A 19,708-nucleotide genomic window follows, 5' to 3' on the forward strand; every position below is an offset into this window, starting at 1 on the left:
ATATATATATATAAAACTAAAGATCACATGTAACTCAAAACCTCACAAATAGACAAAAGCGAACTTATTCTCTTATTAACTTAGATAGGTAAATGAGTAGAATTCTCTATCAATATCATTTTTATGATATTATACTCTAAGGCTTTGTTCACTTGAATAAATTTAGAGAAAAGTGATTGAGGGGATTTGAAGGTAAATTTTTGTTGTATATTTGAGTAAATTTGGAGATAAGTGAGAGTGAATTTGGAAGTAAAGTTTGTGAGAATTAATGTAGGATTTGATTGACATGACAAATTAAAAAAATTACTTTCAAATTCACTCTCATTTACCTCCAAATTCACTAAAAAATAAACAACAACAAAATTTACCTTCAAATCCCCCCAATCACTCTCCCCTAAATCTATTTAAGTGAACAAAGCCTAAAAGATAAAGAGAGGAATTAAAATTCTAGAAAAAAAGTCAAATAAAACTTGAGATTTTTTTTAAAAATGGTGATTTTTATAAAATAAAACTAAACTGAATCTTTTTTATTTATAATCTTGTCCTTCTATTGGCCTTAATGGTTCGATAAGAGTGAAAATAATATGTCCATACAAATCTTACTAAGATAGACTCTAACTTGACTATGATACCATATTAAGAAGTGAACTTTAATTCAATCCTACAGGCTTGTAAGATAAGATTTGTTCCATTTATATAGTCGATGTGAGATTTTCAACAAAAATAATTAAAAGTTATTTTATAAAAACATTTATTATTTTCAGACTAGTTTTTAATCCTACCATATGTAAAATATAATTTTTAGCATATGACATAGTGATGTAAATTTTCGTTTATCATATAAAAAACAAAACAAATCTATTATAACATTTTAAAAACGAAACATATAATTAACCTGAAAATAAACGTGTACATTCTAAAAACAAAATCTGATCTTGATTCATGGGTTTCTTTTTAAAGTATTATTTTCTAAGAAAATATACTTATATTAATAAAAACCAAATTTGATATTAGAAAATAATTGTAAAATAAAAAAAGTGAATGAAAGTTGTAGAAAGAAGGAAGGTTGGTAGACCCATGAGATTCAGTGCCAAATGAAATTGGATGCTAAAAATTTCGGTGACAGCACAACACCTAATACTTGTGTTGTGGGGTCCTCATATTAGAGACTTTTCTCCACTTTTAACTCTACATAACACAGACCCACTAACCAACCACACTCTTCTGTCTCATCTCAATTCTTCTGCGTAACACATTTTTCAAAAATATAAATAATTAATATGTTATCACTACCTTACATCATCACAATCATCAAAACCTAAACACACATTAATAGGATATTAAGAATTTATTAATTAGAGAATGCCTTAAAATTTGACAAAACAAATTTACACCATTACCAAGGGAAGACAAAAATGCAATCAATTTTAATATTTAATATATTTTCAATAGCAATTATGAAAACATTTAATGGAATAAATATTTTTTCTTTTTGGAATTAATTACACATATTTTGATGTTATTTTCAATTTAATTTGAAGTGGAGCCGGAAATCAAAGATATCTTTATCTCTTTCTGTTTATGGCTTCAATCGACGTCACTATATATAATACCAACAGCACGATAAAAAAAGGTGAAAAGGCAGCTCCACCGTATGCTGCTATATATTTATTCCCCTTTCTTTCGCTCCGTTCCTCTTTCGTCTTCCTACAATTCTTTCACTTCAAAGGTACGTTTTCACTGTTTCACTATTTCGATCCTCTCCGCATTTTGTTTCTCCTTTTGTCTGGATCTGGATTTCTTAACTCAGAAAAAAACTGCATTCGTTCATTCATGGCTGCGTTCTCTCTCTTCGTACTACAATGGCAGCGATTACCTTCCTTCTAACTGAACCGCGTTTAATTTATCTGTTTTCTTTTTTGTTTTGTTGCACGCAAATGTATAAGCCTTGAAACCTCTCTGTCTCTCTCTTTGGTTGGACTGGTTGTTACGTGCACCGCATGGTGATGGAATCATGTTTTTTTTGTCCATCGGATCGGATGGAAGTGTCTGATGTTGATGATGGCCTGAAGCGTTATTATTTATTTGATAGATCATGCCATGGACCCAACGAAATTTCTAAATACTTCTTTTGTCCTTTAGAACAGTTCAGGAAAATATAATAACGCTTTTCTGATTATTTATACGTATAACGCTTTAGGAAGTGGCAATTGTTAAGGTCTTGTATGGTGTACTGAAATCATCCTTTAGAAGGTTTGAATGAACTTCATCCCCAAGGGTGAATCTATCTTAAGCATTGCTGTTATGGTGAAATGGTTGCCTTGATTGATTCAATCAGCCACATACGTTTGAAAGCTGTAAAAACTATTATTGATATTATTATTATTACTACTCATATTTTTCTGTCTTTTATTGAGTGTTCGTTTTACATTTTTTACATTTTATTTTTCCAGGTCTTTGCCTATGGGAACTAAGTCAGTTGTGGATTTAATGGGGTCTTCATCTGAGGTTCACTTTTCTGGAGTTTACATGGATGGCATAGAGCAAAGAAACACAGAGCAACCGACTACTTCTGCAACTGACATGAACAAACAACCTTTTGTGATAGGTATGTTTTTCCATGACAAGCTACCTATGCAGTCATAACATGATATATTTGTCTGTTTGTGTCACGGAAATCAATGTGGGTACTTCTTACATTAAACTTTGTCTTTTTTGCTGGACCTTATCTAATGTACAATAGTGTAGTAAGTATACTAAGGATTTTGGTTACTATAAACTGAGGCTCTAGACCCCAGATGTGAATTGTGGTGTTCTGTTAAGACAGAGGAATATCACCAGTCTTTCTTTTCCTCCTGCATTAGCAAATGATTCCAAAGCCTTTAGCTTTAAGAAGAAGAACAATATTACCTTTGAAGACATCATACTTCATTACAATTTTGTTTTAGGTTAGAGCAACGGCCTTTCTTGAAACAGAAGTTTATCTGATTGTGAAAGATAAACTACCACCAACTCAATTCATATTGGTTGTGAGAAAAAGAAATCGGAGTCATCATACTTGACACTTTATGTCAATTTCTAAAATTTTACTTTTGATTTATGCATAAACTAATTTTAGTCTTATTTATTTTTCCTCTCTAGTAATTATTTGGGGAAAAATTTATCCAAAATGAACATACTCTAGGTTCTTACACCATCTCCTGATTATTCCTGTTACTTTGTAAGTCTACAGTTTTGAAACTGGGTCTACCTCACACACGTAACCCCTAACCATATAAATTAGAGCTTCCGGCAAATTCGCTTAGTTAATATTGAAATTTTCTTTGTTCCAATGTCAGAAGCAGGAGCTTTGAAAATAAGATCTCGACAGCTATGGATGTCTCGTTTTCACATCTTTGCAATTTTTATTAGGCATCTATGATTCTAATTCCTTTTCTATTTACTTTTTCGATTGTGCATGTGACAGGTGTTGCTGGTGGAGCAGCATCCGGTAAGACATCAGTTTGTGATTTGATTATTCAGCAGCTTCATGACCAACGAGTTGTACTTGTTAATCAGGTATTTATATTCTATAAATACGAAGAGTCCATTGCATTTTGAATTCGAACAGAAGGAATAAATAAGAAGAAAATAGAAATGGATGTGATAAATGATAGAGATAGAAAAGACACAATAAAAGATAGGGAAAAAATGGAGTGAATTTTTTTATACGTACTTAGTGATGATTAGATTGATAATTTATAAGTATTTAAGTATGTGACTCAAACATATTTACGGAAAACAGCCAGTGGTTTTCAGTTTATGCTTCAAGCCTTATAACTTGTTAGCACCCTGTATCCTCCTATATTTGAATTCCTCAGTATTTTGTTCGGTCATATTGTCCCAGTGATATCCCAAAATATTTTGAACTGATTGTTTTTATCATCTTTGTTCTGTACTATTTTCAATTCAATGTTGACATTCTGTTGGGCACCAATATTGTGTTGTTCTCATCACCTCTTTTATCATGAACATGTATGCTTTTCTCCCTCAATTTCCTTAACAATATCAATGATTTTGTTACTAAAAGAAGTCTTACATTGAAAAGTTCTTTGGATATGTTTTCTAACATTTTTTACAATTACGGCATCTCCAATGTAGGTGTTCTTCTGTCATTATTAATGTCTAATAATTCTATGGTGTTGCAAGGCAATTTTCATGGGTTAGAAACAAAGCTTATTTGGTATATAAAGCAATAGTGCTTTCTACTTTTTGATGGGGTCTAATTAATTTCATAATATTAAGTATTAGTATATATTTATTAATAAAAGGTAATTTATTTTTATTTAAAATTAATTTATGTTTATTAATCATTTAAAATAATTTATATTTTCATAATATACTTCTTCACGTTTTTTTAAAGTTGTGATTAATTTAAAATTCATTTTATTGTTAGAATTATTAGTTCACATTATTTTTTTCATGATTATAAAAAGTAATTAATAGAAACTAATATATATATATATATATATATATATATATATATAATTTTTTTCGGTCTTTCCTCTTCCATTTTAAATTTTGAAATAAAAATTTGTGTAAGTAAAAAATTATATATTTATTTTTTATTCTAACTAATGACATAAAATTATTATAAATTAAAGTGAATATCAATAATATAATATAAAAGAACGGTCAAATTTTGGGGTCATTTTAGGAAAATTTGTCGACTTGGCGGATTGGAAAAAAATTGCTTACAGTGAGAAAAATGAATAAACACAATTAATTTCATACTAATTAAGAAAGTCGGTTAATATCATTTAATTTATTACTCTCAATTCAATATATATATATATATATATATATATATATATATATATATATATATATAAACCATTGGAATTTGATATAATAAATAAAAGCAATTCAATGAAAATAGAATAGCCATATAAAGAATGATGTTTTACGAATATTAAATAGGAATAAATATTTAGATTTGTTTGTATTTAAATGAAGTATAAAATATTTATTATGGCAACTCAAGTGAGTTGCTTGAATGATGATCTTCACCTTTTAAGTTATTTATTTATTCACATATTTTACTTTTCCTTTTGTATTTTGGTCTTTAACGTTTTTGAGGTTTCATGTTTAAGAATTAGGATTGATGCGTTTTATTGCACTTATTGTAATACGCTGAGTGGAATAAATGAATTACATTTTACAACAGGATTCATTTTACCATAATTTGACTGAGGAGCAACTTATAAGAGTACAAGATTACAACTTTGACCATCCTGGTAAGTTCAATTTAAAAGGTTACTCTCACCTTATTAATTAGTGACTTGCTCTTTACATTAAGACATTATAATAAAGGGTCTGGTCTTATAGTTCCCTATAGATAGTTAAATTTCTACCAGAACAAATCCATTACATTCGTGAGTACCAACTGCAGCTTTCTTACTCTCAAAATGCTTCAGGAAATTAACATTTGAAAGATTTACATCATAATTTACCTCAAAATTAAGTGATTTGAACATAAAGTTTTCACTAAGCTTCAGAGCTAGAATATTCTCGAATTTAGCCTATAGAAGAGCATGCTTGGTGAAGCCACTGCAAATTCATGTCACAGTGCTACTAAATGTGTTATATGCATCATGAGCTTTGTAAAGGTTGAACAAAAGTTCATATAATACAAGACTTGAGAACCCAGAAAGCATAATTAGTAGCTGAGTCCAGTTCGTAATGGTAAATATAATACATCTAATAACTGATAAGATAGCGAATTTAAAAACGTTTATATTTTTTATATATGTGAACGATGGTCCTTGGACTTGATATAGCTACTTTATTTCTAATTCATGTTGTTGGTATCATCAGAAGCTTTTGATACTGAGCATTTGCTACGTGTCATGGACAAGTTGAAGCGTGGCCAGGCAGTAGATATTCCGAAGTATGATTTTAAGGGTTACAAAACTGGTGTTTTTCCAGCGAGACGGGTATATCATATTTTCCTCTTTTTATTTATAACTTTTAGTCCACGATCTTGAAATGCTTAACAAAACAGGCTAAGACTGATCTAGTTCACTACTTTTAGTTTTTGTATCATGCTAAAGAATAGTTATTTTATTTGCATAGATCAAGCAAAAATATATTAGGATGAAATGACAGCGATGTTCTTATTTGAATTTGAATAGTTTGGTTACTAATGATTGCCAAATCATGCAGTATATATGCTTCTTCTGCAGTTTTATTATTTTCAGCAGACTGAAATTTATATCGAAGACATTTTTTTTCACACTTCCATTTTATGTTGGTTTAATTGTTTTGCAGGTAAACCTGGCGGATGTTATTATTTTGGAAGGTATCCTTGTTTTCCATGATCCACGAGTGCGGGCATTGATGAATATGAAGATATTTGTCGACACAGGTCCTTTATTATTTTATTTCCATTATGTTTGTAGCGTACTCTATTCTATTATTTTGTTTCCCGTGGCTTTGATATCTCATACTTCATGTAGATTCTGTTATCATATTCATTCCTTTTGGTTCGGTGGGCTTAAATTTCACCCTTCCTAATTCACTTTGTGATATAGGAGAGTGGATATTCTGCACATTATCTAAAATTGTTCATGTTCTTCTCACGTGCTAATCGACACTATCTTCGCCTCCCACACCCTTTTTATACTGGTTTCTATTTTTATCAACGATTGCCTTTGTCTTCCTTCTGGCGCTATTTTACAAACATGCATACTTTTATATTTTATGTCTTTGTTGCACTACGAAGTTATGCTGTCATTTAACATTATGAAATGTTCAGTGCAGATGCTGATATTCGCTTGGCGAGAAGAATTAAACGGGATACTGCTGACAATGCTCGTGATATTGGAGCTGTGCTCGATCAGGTATTTACTCTCCAGCCACACCATTTGCACTTCCATTTTCATACTTTGATTATCTTCTTTTTTTTAAGCTTTTGCCTTAGTAATTCTTACATTCACGGCATTTCAAGACCTGGATATGCTATTTTAGTTCATGGTGCTGAGAGACTGTTACGCAATTTCATTGATTAGAAAACTTGTAATTACTCAGTTTTTGTGAAATTCAATCTTTAATGATCTTTTTTTTTTTGGTTTTGTTAATAAAGCAGGCTATTATATTCCCTTTTTAATTTAATATATATTGTTAGTTACTGATTCTTGTATACTTGATACAGTATTCTAAATTTGTGAAGCCGGCTTTTGATGACTTTATTCTTCCCACCAAGAAGTATGCCGATATCATTATACCCCGTGGAGGAGATAATCATGTAGCTATTGATTTGATTGTACAGCATATCCGCATGAAGCTTGGGCAGCATGACTTGTGTAAAATATACCCTAGCTTATATGTTATTCAGTCTACTTTTCAGGTATCCCTTTTCTTTTGTTGAATTTTTTCAATCATCCCTATTTGGCTGGAGATCCAAATTTTGATTTTGCTACTGGAGGCTGAATTATCAGGATAATTGCTTCGATGCAGATACGGGGTATGCATACCCTGATTCGTGATTCTCAAACAACGAAACATGACTTTGTATTTTATTCTGACCGTTTGATTCGTTTGGTATGTAAATGGGGTTCACTTGCTGCTCTTAATTTTAGTGGTGACATGGCATTTTCTTTATGCATTAATGGTGAAATTTTGCCCACTTGAAAAGGTTGTAGAACATGGCCTAGGGCATCTTCCATTTACGGAAAAGCAAGTAATCACTCCAACTGGTAAGCTGTTCTTTTCAATCATAATTTTCTTGGCTTGTATTATATGGACCTCTGACGATGCATTATTCTCGTCTCATTGTACTTGGAAGTGCGGTTGGTGATGTGCTTGTTTTGTATATCTGGTTTCTAAAATCTTGCCGTATCATTGTCACAAAAGTGAGGAGGAACATAGACTACATGTTTCTAGCCTTGTTTTAGAAATATCTAACTTATGTTGGACCTCTTGGAAGTGCTATATATCATTTCTACAGTCTGAATTCCGAGTCTAATAGATACTTCATAGAATGGGAACCGAAGGGGGTATCGTGTCATTGTACGGTTGAGAGACATGTTCTGCTCATGATGTTAATTTCCATACTAAAAATGATAAACTTTCGTGGCTGCTTCTTAGTTGACATTCTCCTTAGAACATTCAAAAAGTAGAACTAGTTTGTTTCATGTCTTATTTTTTTATGGTTACAATTAATACTGTCTTTTAATGCAGGATCGGTTTACAGTGGCGTGGATTTCTGTAAGAGGTTGTGTGGTGTCTCCATCATCCGGAGGTATTGACAAAAATATGTTCTTTCCTATTCCTTGGTTTGATGTGTTCCTACGATGATTATGTAATTTTAGATAAATAAGAAATAATTGCTTAGAAAAGAAACTGTCCTTAAATTTAATATACAATCCAATCTCAGTGGCGAGAGTATGGAAAATGCTTTACGAGCATGCTGCAAAGGCATCAAAATTGGGAAAATTCTTATTCACAGAGAGGGTGACAATGGTCAACAGGTTCGTCATCTGTGTGCTTGGTTATGCTTCTTTTCATTTCAGGGTCACTAACTTATCCTTTGATTATTGAGCAGCTAATATATGAGAAGTTGCCAAAGGATATCTCAGATAGACATGTATTGCTGTTGGATCCTATCTTAGGCACAGGTTTGCATACTCATCGTTTTTTTTTCTGGTGGTTTTTAGTCCTAGTTTGAATATTTTACATTGTGTAAATAAGTATATGAACAGTCAGCGGTCAGCTGCGACTTATTAAGTCACGTAACAACTGTTAGCATAATAAGGATGTTATTCATTTTTCATTTTGAATAACATTTCATCTTTAGGTAATTCGGCTGTTCAAGCAATTTCTCTACTTTTAAAGAAGGGTGTACCAGAGTCCAACATTATATTTCTCAATCTGATATCAGTAAGTTATTAATGTTTGTGGTTCCTCGATATATCACTATATCTTGCCATAATTTTGTAGATAATGATTTACATATACGCTCTCTTTTATTGTCAGGCACCTCAAGGTGTTCATGTGGTCTGCAAAAGCTTCCCAAAAATAAAGATCGTGACATCGGATATTGAAATTGGTTTGAATGAAGATTTCCGTGTCATACCTGGCATGGGAGAGTTTGGGGATCGGTATTTTGGAACAGATGATGACCACCAGGTGCTGCTCCCTTCACAGTAGTTATACTCCGCCACTCTGTTGGTTTCGGTATAATATTAAAGAGCTAAAATTTTCTGAACCAAGATTTTGCTGAGTTGTATTCTAAATCAATTTTGATCACAATCCTTTAGTTTTTAAAATCAGACACTTAGAATATTCACATGCATTTTTTTACCATTTTCTGTTTTTCCTGAATTTTCTTTGAATTTATTCTTTGTCGGATACTGGCTTGCCAAAATTCATTTTTATGGAATTCAGATATTTGTACTTTATATGCATAAATGATATAAGCTCTTAGTTTAATTCTGGTCCAGTTATAAAGTATCTTGAATTCCCTAGTTGGAGTATATGGAGAGTGTAACTTGCATGTGAAGATGTAGCTTGAGGACAGTGATAAAACAAATTAAAAATCTAGAATGTGGCCGAAACATTGTTCTGCAAAGAAATCTACCTATTAAAAGAACTTAAATATATTAAAGTGGTGAAGAAATAATATTTTTTTCAGATATTAATATCGTTTTTAGGTTTTGATTTTTTTTAATACCATTCAAATCAGTCTTGTAAATTTTAGTGTTAGTAGTGGGAGTTGAACTGAAAACCTTGTAATTCCAAGGAGAAATGTGAGATGATATTGAAATAAAATATAGCAGGTGTCGGGATTTGACCTTAATTCTGGACATTTCTTCCATCGTGTCATATACAAGTTGGAAATATAATTTTTGTTGGTAGAGAAACTTTATAAGGCTTTTGTAAATTCTTTTCAAACTCTCTTCGCAATTCTTTTACCGTCTTTTATCCGAGCTTTTCCGCCTTTAAAAACAAACAGGGTGTAAAAGTTATTTGATTGTTAGATTTTAGGGCTTAATTATAAAAAATTAAAAAATGTTAACATTATGTACATAAAGAATTAATCATACATCATAAAAATTACATCTACATAAATTAAATAAAAATAAATAGTATAACACTATAACTAAAGCGAAAGAAAAAGAGAATATTTTTTAAAAATTGAACAAGAAATCTAGTGATAGGAAATTCTTATTATTTTTATCACTTTATTTCAAATTCTAATTTAATCTTCATATTTCCTTAAACAACAATTTAGTTTTTGATGTCGAGAATAACAACACTGATTATGTATAAACTATTATTGTAATATTTTATAATTATCCAATTAAAAATGATATCCTAGACGCGACTTTAAATTAATTATGATGAAAACCAACAGCTTTAGCACACATAACAATTTACACCATCGGATGATAAAATGATATTCTTCTAATTTTTTCACTAAAAAATCAGGAAAAAAATAGGAAATAAAAATTACGAAAGATGTCAGTCATATACTTTTTTTAAAATACAACTATTTGAGTGGAAAGAAATAATAGTACGAAAAAGAAAAAAAAATAGATGCAATGATCATGTGATAAGAAAAGAAATAAAAATGATAATAAAAAATAGAAAATCATTATCAAAAGTTATAATATATATTTTCCTTCAGAATGAATGAATATATATATATATATATATATATATAGAATTTGTTTGGGGAGAGGCGAAAGCCACCCCCACCAATACATGCAACCCTGTTTGTATGTAATATATATGTACGTATGGATTGATATGATGTGATATGAGAGAGAGGGAAGTGAAAGAGGATTAGGGACGAGAGAGTTTTCCTGAAAATATCCATTGCCACTTGTGCAAATGAAGGATCACTCGTTTCTTTATCCAAGAGTGATAACCTTCGTTAGGCTAATCATGGGACACGTGGTTCTCTTGCATGCCTTCTCTAGATACCACTCGGTATATTCCCTCCACACTTTTATCTATATAGCTTTCTTCTTCCCTGTCATCTGTTATCTCTTTCCCGCCATTTTCAAAGCTTAATTAACCATGTCTGCCTTTGTTGGAAAGTATGCAGGTATATGTATAAATCTTCATATCTTCTCTCCTCTATCTCTCTACATCTTATCCACACTACACACACTTAACCAAAAACATGTTTCTAACAACTAAACAACTGCATGGATTAATTAACATGTTACAAATTATGAAGATTTCATGTCTAAGGAGTTTCACCAACTTCATGCAATGAATGTTTTCTATCTTAAAAATTAAATCTTGGACATTGTTTTCACATGGGGGTGTCTCTATATATAAATTCTAGATGAGCTTATAAAGAATGCCAAGTACATAGCCACACCTGGGAAGGGTATCTTGGCTGCAGATGAGAGCACCGGCACCATTGGAAAGCGTTTAGCCAGCATTAACGTTGAGAACATTGAGGCTAACCGCCAAGCTCTTAGACAGCTTCTCTTCACCTCACCGAATGCCCTCCAATACCTCTCTGGTGTCATCCTCTTTGAGGAAACGCTTTACCAGAAAACCAGTGATGGGAAGCCTTTTGTAGAGGTTCTTGAAGAGAACAATGTCATCCCAGGCATCAAAGTGGACACGGGTGTTGTTGAGTTGGCTGGCACAAACGGTGAAACCACCACGCAGGGCTTTGACTCTCTCGGAGCTCGGTGCCAGAAGTACTACAAGGCCGGTGCACGCTTTGCAAAGTGGCGTGCAGTTCTCAAAATTGGTCCCACTGAGCCCTCTGAGCTTTCCATCCAGCAAAATGCACAGGGCTTGGCACGCTATGCCATCATCTGCCAGGAGAATGGCCTTGTGCCCATTGTTGAGCCTGAGATTCTCACTGATGGACCTCATGACATAGCCAAATGTGCTGCTGTCACTGAGACCGTGCTTGCATCTGTTTACAAGGCTCTCAATGATCACCATGTCCTTCTTGAAGGAACTCTTCTCAAGCCCAACATGGTCACTCCAGGCTCTGATAGCCCAAAGGTAATTAACATCTTCGATTTGAATATCCTGATATAACTTGCTTGCTGAAGACTAGTTCGGTAGTATTAATGTAACCAAGTAAAACTGCTATTATATAGTGATATTTCACTAAGCTATCTGATTGTATTGGAGCGTGTTCTTTTCCTATATCACTCTTTTGCTCCAAAAGAAATTAGTTACTTGGAAAAGAATTTCATCTGTGTGCATGCAGGTAGCAGCTGAGGTGATTGCTGAGTACACAGTTCAAGCACTCCGGAGGACTGTCCCAGCTGCGGTGCCAGGGATTGTGTTCCTGTCTGGTGGACAGAGTGAAGAAGAAGCCACCCTCAACCTCAATGCAATGAACAAGTTGGAGGTGTTGAAGCCATGGACTCTCTCATTCTCATTTGGGAGAGCACTGCAGCAAAGCACACTCAAGACATGGGGTGGAAAGGAAGAGAATGTTGCCAAAGCTCAAGGAGCATTCCTTGCAAGATGCAAGGCCAATTCTGAGGCAACTCTGGGGAAGTTTGCTGGTGGAAGCCAAGCTGGGTTGGCTTCTGAGAGTTTGTATGAGAAGAACTACAAGTATTAGGCTTCTAAGAGTGTGTCTGTTTCTCTGTTTGAAGTCTGTTTAAATGTCAATCCATGGTTTTTGATTCTGTCACGTTGAGGTACATAGGAAAACGTGAGAATGGAGAGACAAACACACTGTAAATGAACTTGGGAACTGATCTGGGGTGGGGGCATTCTGGTATATGTCATACAGTCTAAGCATTTGCTTCTGATTAACACGTTTATTTTTTGGGTTACATATTTTACAAATCTAAGTTTACTTTATAGGAACTAAATTTATCAGTTACCATGGTATCTCCAAGTTACTGTCTGCAGTACCTATTTTAAATCAATATTAATGATTACTTAATTTAGTTTTTGATAGCTCAAAATCTGCAGTGGTATTAACCAGAAATAATAGTAATCTTTTTGTGTAGTCACTGATAATTCAAGGATATTCCGTTTTGTGTCTAATATCCTGCATAAAAGGATTTTCTGGTATGTGCTGTAAAGGCCTTAAAGACATTATTTTGGGATGTGCTTAAACTATGGTAAATGTCTGCTACGAATATTCTGCATTAAGACATGATTTTGGTATATAAAGCGCACCACAATAAATTATTTTGAAATCTTAGTTGATACCACGTCAATGATCAACCTCTGACAAGTTCTTTTCTGCTTTTAACATGTGTGCTTTAAGTATCTTACACAATCAAAAGGCATTCCAATTAGTGCAGCTGACACGACACAATTAAGGAAGCAAAAGAAAACAAAACCAAAAAGCTAATTCAAGCGTTCGAGTTTAACTCAATAGTCCTTTCTGGAAAAGAAAACTACTAAAGTGATATCAGTAGATGAAGATAAATTTTAAATTCATGCTCTAAATATTTCTGGTGTGGAAGGGATTCAACACCCTCCACCCAAGTCTCTATCTACAAATGAAAACAATAAAATATCAATTATAAAATCAAATGCTATCATCTGATCTTCTCTTTCTTCATGGCTCACAAAAATCATATCACTGTTTTTCACACTGGTATATTTACCATTAGCTATACCTCCTAATAAAGTAGAAACCAGAAAGTAATGAACATGAACAAGAACAAAAGAATTCTACCATGTTGCCTCATCTTGATCTGTTTGTTATGCACTGTCTGGCCAGAAGAATACCAGTTGGAGGACTGGTCATCTCTATCTGGCATATGGTATGCAGCCAGTAAGATAAATGGATAAGGCCAATATTGAACCTCACTTTAAAAGTTCCTCTTGCATTGTAATTGATCCTGTTATTTTCCACTTGCCTTTGAAGCTTTACACCAACATCTTGAGGCAAAAACACTAAGCTGGATATCAAGTTCACTGATTGCAAACTGTTTTCCCTTGGCCTCTGAGTGAAAGGCTTTACTCTCTGTGATGATACCAATCTGTCCGAGTAGAAAAGCTCGATGTTCAAGGACTCAAACCTCACCCCGATTCTTCTGTTAGGATTGGAGAAGTTTGCAAGGAGAGTGAACTCACCGTTGAGGTACTGTGGTGAGTCAAAGTACACTACATTGAGGCTTGCATTGGGAATGTCAAAAGTGGGATTTCTTGGCTTCATGGTTAGGTAGAGGATCAGTATTGCAATTCCAAAGAAGATGAGTACGAGGCTGAATATTAAGCACAGTATTGCAGCACACCATATGATAGGTTTTGTCCTTTGAAGTCGAGGTTGTCCAAGAATTGCTCTTGTGCTGGCAAGGGAATTTGATGATTCTGATCGCAGAGATTGTTGATTCCTTGGTTGTTTTGGTGTGCCAAGTTCATCAACAGACGGTAGCATGTTTGAATTGGTGGAGTGCTAAAATAGGCCAATGGAAGCGAATGAGGGAGAGATGGAAGTGATATGTTTATTTATTGTAAATGGGGTGATGGATCAATGGAAGTGAAGAGGAAAAGAAGCTTTTGAAGTTGAGCTATGGTGCAGTGGGGTCACTGTGTTTCTTTGGTATTGGAAAAAGGTGACATGGTTGAACTAAAGTTGGACCACATTGGTGTTTTAATCTTTAATTTTCATGCTTTTTGGTATGCTGCAAAGTTTGAGAAGGTCCTAAAGAGTGACTTCAACAGAGGCCAAACTCTGTAGATTGCTTATTCTCTAAGGCTTCAACCTTTGCATGGCTTAGACTTGGTCAAACATCGTGTAAGTTTGATTAAATATTAAGAAATCAATTTTAAACTTACAAAACCAAACCAGCTTTTAAAGATAAAATTTGTATACGTTTATATATTTATCTAAGGATGAAACTACACATTAATAGATAATTTGATAATAATTCGATAGTTGCTAATACGATAAACTCAAAAAACAACAAATTTTTATAACGAATGGTACAATATACTTAACAAACGAGAACTCTCGTTAGATAAGTTATAAACCATGATTTTGATAGGATTAAGGCTTGCATTATGCGTGTACAGCAGTTATAGTATGGTTTTGTCCCTTGATATCAGACTTAGTACTTATGCTGCGTGGGATATTTAGGCACTAAGAAAGTAAGGCTGGTAGAAAGTAAAGGCAGCCATAAAAGGTTCATGTTTCATTGAATCCAATCATTCAATCTCAATCAATCATGTTGGATAGTGTTCCAGCATTGCTGAGTTTTCTGCATAGTCTCAATCACAAATGGTTTGAGTTACCTGCAACAACTGCTCATTTTTTCTTTTTCTGCAGGGTGGAACTGATTTGGTTTTGTTCATGTGTACAAAAAAAACACATTTTTTTTCTTTTATTTTGAGAGAAAATGGATAAAAGAAGCTGCGAGTAATTATGTTAAGTGTATAATGGTATGCTCATTTAATAATTTACATAAGAATTTCTCTAGATTTTTACTTCCCAAAGAAAATTATATTTTGAAACCCAAAGAACCCATGACATGTTTTGAAGGGTTATAAGAATGTTAGAAAAGATCATATTTTTTAGTTGTAAAAAAGAAAGAAAAATAATATATGTTTGGCTATATAAATTTAGTGGAGTGTGAGAATATCGTTACCCATTTTGAAAATTATTTATGTATTATTGATAGAATATATTTTACAATTTTTTTTTCAGAAGAGAATTGGATGTATTATAAATCAAACTTTTGAAAATAATTTATTAATTGATTTAAAATTAAGTTTGGAGTTAAATTTTAGAATGAAACTTCTGAAAATGGTTTAACCTTAAATAATGGGAATTTGGAATAACAAGTTAAAAAACAGTGCAATCAACAAAATATAGGCTGTGAAAAGAAACTTGAAAAGAAATATTAGGCTTTTTCTTTTTGCACCTGCATTATTATTAACTATATCCCAAATTAAAAATAAAAAAACTAAAATATTCCTCATTACTGTACCACGCCACCATTGCTATTGCTCATGCCATTATTGCCACCATTGTGTCATCATAGTTACACCTATATTTTTCACTTTAAGGTTTTATTCACTGGAATGAATTTAGGAAGGAGTAATTAAATGAATTTGAGAAAATTTGAAGATAAATTTTATTATTGTTTATTTGAGTGAATTTAAAGGTAAGTAAGAGTGTATTTGGAAATAAAGTTTGTAAAAATTAGTCTAAAATTTAATTGATGTGACATATTAAAAAAATTTACTCCCAAATTCATGTCCACATCCACTCAAATTCATTCAATTACTCCCCACATTAATTCCAGGAACAATGCCTAGAGTTAAAAGTGTATTGTACAACGCATTTCATGCATTTAGAAAGTTTGTTTCAAAAAATTCATCTTCGAATACTCGTTCTACAAGATCCTATATATTGGGAAAATTTATTCTGAAATTTTTGTTCAAAAAGGTTGTTCCGAAATTTTGTTTCAAAATTCTTGATCTAGATATTCCAGAAAACTTGTTCCTCGAGATTTATGGAACGGGCAATCTCTGGAAGTTACTTTTACCAAAGTAAATGCCATTTTAAAAATTAGAGGTGCAGTTAGAAATCATGGGGATAGTGGAAGTAAAACCCCACATTGTAAGCTTAATTTTGGAAAAATATTCTGAGGACAGCGATCAAAAATTCCCAAAAGTCTATGCTAAGGTGTAGGAAGAAATTTGATGGGATGAACGAAGAAAATCCTAATTTTATTTAGTTGGTTGGAATCAAAATGGGGTGTTGCTCCCTCCACCCCCACACATCTCTTCCTCCACCTCCCCTTTACTATTTTGCCCCTTCCTCCACCTTTCCTTTACTATTTTGCCCCTCAGTAAAATTTTATTTTTAAAATTGTTGTTTTTTAATTTTATTCATTTATAACATATTTCACTGTTAACCTACGTAGTTTCTTGTATGAGTAAAATATTTTTCTACAAAGCTTGGTGATCGTGAAAAGAATTATCAAACAATCTTCTTCTTGTCTCGGTGCAGTACGTGGTGCAGTGCGTTTATGGTGTAGTGTCCTTGTCGTGGTTCCTCTCCAGGTACGTAGTCATAATCTTTCCAATAATCCTAAACCCTAAATCCTTCCCATACTTCCAATAATCCTTTTAATATCCAAGCCTATAATCCTTGCATGAGCCGCAAAACGTAGTAAAATAAAAACGAAACGTAAAAGGAACACTGCCTATGGACGGATGACATCCTTCAACGGATGTCAACATCCGTTGAAGGCAAAACGGATGTCGACATCCGTTTAAGGCAAAACGGATGTCGACATCCGTTTTGCCTTCAACGGATGTTGACATCCGTTGAAGGATGTCATCCGTCCAGAGGCAGTGTTCCTTTTACGTTTCGTTTTTATTTTATTTGTTTATTTTATTTACAGTAATTTATATTTAAATTTATAATTTTAAATGTTATATATGGTTAGTTTTTAAACGTAATAATTTTGTTAAAATATGAATTTGTTATAGGTGGAGAAGAAGCTTAACGGAAGAGAGAAAGGTAAACGAAAATGGAAGAGAGGAAGAGGTGCAGAGGGAAGTAAATCAGAAGTTTTAAATAAATTAAAATATTAAAATAATAAAAATAAAAAATTTTAACTTTTGAGGATATAATTGTCATTTTAGAAGGATATAATTGGCATTTTAGAAAATTGGGGAGGTGGAGGAAGAGACGTGTGGGGGTGGAGGGAGTAACACCCATCAAAATGTTATAAACTTTATATGGGTTAAAACTAAAGTGCTAAATATCCATGTCTTAGTATCTAAGAATAGTAAAAATGTTTCCGGATATTAACCGATAAAATTGGTGGCGAATAATTGATATTCAATGGATATTCATTAATAGCAGAAAATAAAATTTAATATATATTTTATTAACTTAAATTTAATTAAAATTAAATTTTAATTTTAATTTATATTTAATTTAATTTATATTTTATTTTAAAAATGTATAAAATAATTTTTTAAAATATTTATGAATATCTACGAATATTTATAAATTTTAAAACATCTGTAAATAATTTTTGGATCAATATTTGACAGATAAGTAACAGATAAATTATGAATTTTTATTTTTTTTCAGGTCGAATAATGGATAAACTCTCTGTATCCGACCCATTGTTATATAGATGTTTTAAGTGTTTTTTTAACTTTAAAGGAATATATGTTCTTTAAAAAAAATAAAGAAATTAGCCATTCACGTAGCCCTTGCGCCAAAAATAAAAATGTCCTTAATAAGATACAATCCATTAAGGATGGTATTCTGAGTATATTATCCATGTTATAACATTACATCATGGACCACAATCTCTAAGAAAAAAAGGCACGAATTGACCAAAAACTAATTACAAAAACATTGATTAATCCTCAATTAAGACTTGTACACATAGAAAAAGTCCTTCTTATTGTTCATGCATACTTTGTCTTGGTCTCACATAATGTTCCGTTTACCATAAGTCAACTAATAAACACAAAGAGTAAGACTTATATAAAATAGCAAGACTCAACACCAGAAATTAAGCCCAAAAACGAAGTTAGAATAGGTTTTCTTTGTTTTAACATAAAATAAAAAATACCTTAGAAATACGAAAAAACTTTTCATATATATCAAAATGATTGAACATTTGAGAAATACAAAGTTGTTTTAACAAAACAATTTTTTTCAAATAAAACAAATATATAAGGATAAAAAAGAATAAAAAGGAGTAAAAATAATCAAATGTGAAAACTAAAATTTATTTTATTCATTGAAATTGATAATACATAATTTAAACATAACCATTCAAAAAAAGATAATCAAATTGTGATAAGAGAAAAAATATATTTGAGTTATGTATAGATTTTGTAAATATAGAACAAACCAAAACATAAAGAAAAGATGAAAAAAAAAAAAAATATATATATATATATATATATATATATATATATATATTAGGTTATTTAATAAATTAGTATTACTTTGTTAATTAAAATGGAGACTAAAAATATATTTAATTTTTAATATTATTTTATATTAACTATAAAATCTTAACATTTTTAATATTTGGAGATGATAATAAAATAGCACTCATGTCACCCAATTAATAAAAAGATTACAAACTTAATTAAAGAATGTAAAATTTTGAGTACTTAATATATAAAAGAAAATTAATAAAAATTGAATTAAAAATAAACTTCGAATAACTTATAAGTTAATTAAATCCTTAAAGCATAAAATTAAAAACATGCAACAAAAAAGAAAATCCATTTAATAATGGCATAGATAATATAAAAAACTCATTTAAAAACAAATTAAAAAATTCATTTAAAAAAATGGCACTGAAGCATCTTAATAGCCAATATATTTTCTTACGAACCTTGTGACTATAATACATATATAGGTTACACACAATAATAAATAAAAATACAATTAATAAATTACTTAAATTTCTTAATAAAATCATAAATTAAAAAAAAATGGTAAACGTTTTCGTTGCACAAACTTATTTTAGTCGTATCGAATTCTTTCAAAGACTTTCAAAGTAAGGGTTAGAGTAAGATGTGGTGGGATGACTTCCCATCACTAATATGAACGGAACAAGTTGTTTGAAACCTACGTAAATGGATTTATCATAAAACCAATTTAACAAACTCAATTTTTCGTGTATTTTTCAAACCACGTTATGGAAAGTTCTACTCGTGTCTCTTATTTCCAATATAAATAAACACATTATCTTTAAAATGAAAAACAACTCAA

General features: G+C 31.7%; 3 protein-coding genes across 3 annotated transcripts; 2 read left to right on the forward strand and 1 right to left on the reverse strand.

Annotated features, from left to right (window-relative positions):
* The first annotated feature begins 1,619 nt into the window (after positions 1-1,619).
* On the forward strand, positions 1,620-9,471 carry LOC124841041 (uridine kinase-like protein 4). Its single transcript, XM_047317205.2, has 15 exons — positions 1,620-1,729; positions 2,454-2,608; positions 3,467-3,558; positions 5,207-5,276; positions 5,857-5,975; positions 6,310-6,406; positions 6,802-6,881; positions 7,193-7,387; positions 7,498-7,581; positions 7,676-7,736; positions 8,221-8,281; positions 8,417-8,510; positions 8,585-8,657; positions 8,837-8,919; positions 9,016-9,471. Exons 2-15 carry the CDS (start codon positions 2,464-2,466, stop codon positions 9,187-9,189), a joined length of 1,428 nt encoding a protein of 475 aa, XP_047173161.1. The 5' UTR covers positions 1,620-1,729; positions 2,454-2,463; the 3' UTR covers positions 9,190-9,471.
* A 1,461-nt stretch (positions 9,472-10,932) lies between these two features.
* On the forward strand, positions 10,933-12,812 carry LOC124841042 (fructose-bisphosphate aldolase, cytoplasmic isozyme 1). Its single transcript, XM_047317206.2, has 3 exons — positions 10,933-11,092; positions 11,339-12,021; positions 12,233-12,812. The coding sequence occupies exons 1-3, from the start codon at positions 11,065-11,067 to the stop codon at positions 12,593-12,595; spliced, it is 1,074 nt and encodes a 357-aa protein (XP_047173162.1). The 5' UTR covers positions 10,933-11,064; the 3' UTR covers positions 12,596-12,812.
* A 585-nt stretch (positions 12,813-13,397) lies between these two features.
* Positions 13,398-14,657, reverse strand: LOC124841043 (uncharacterized protein At1g08160-like). Its single transcript, XM_047317207.2, has one exon. It carries the CDS (start codon positions 14,375-14,377, stop codon positions 13,682-13,684), a length of 696 nt encoding a protein of 231 aa, XP_047173163.1. The 5' UTR covers positions 14,378-14,657; the 3' UTR covers positions 13,398-13,681.
* Between the last annotated feature and the right edge of the window lie 5,051 nt (positions 14,658-19,708).

Source organism: Vigna umbellata, chromosome 1 (genome assembly GCF_029865625.1).
Source record: "Vigna umbellata cultivar VRB3 chromosome 1, Vumbellata_1.0, whole genome shotgun sequence".
Classification (NCBI taxonomy): Eukaryota; Viridiplantae; Streptophyta; class Magnoliopsida; order Fabales; family Fabaceae; genus Vigna; species Vigna umbellata.

Excerpts from the sequence above, each read along its gene's own strand:
- LOC124841041 (XM_047317205.2), top strand. The coding sequence starts at position 2,464 with ATGGGAACTAAGTCAGTTGTGGATTTAATGGGGTCTTCATCTGAGGTT. Across the intron at positions 5,277-5,856 it reads TTACAACTTTGACCATCCTG|AAGCTTTTGATACTGAGCAT; the intron begins GTAAGTTCAATT and ends TGGTATCATCAG. Across the intron at positions 7,737-8,220 it reads GCAAGTAATCACTCCAACTG|GATCGGTTTACAGTGGCGTG; the intron begins GTAAGCTGTTCT and ends CTTTTAATGCAG.
- LOC124841042 (XM_047317206.2), top strand. The coding sequence starts at position 11,065 with ATGTCTGCCTTTGTTGGAAAGTATGCAG. Across the intron at positions 11,093-11,338 it reads CTTTGTTGGAAAGTATGCAG|ATGAGCTTATAAAGAATGCC; the intron begins GTATATGTATAA and ends TATAAATTCTAG. Across the intron at positions 12,022-12,232 it reads CAGGCTCTGATAGCCCAAAG|GTAGCAGCTGAGGTGATTGC; the intron begins GTAATTAACATC and ends GTGTGCATGCAG.
- LOC124841043 (XM_047317207.2), bottom strand. The coding sequence starts at position 14,377 with ATGCTACCGTCTGTTGATGAACTTGGCACACCAAAACAACCAAGGAAT.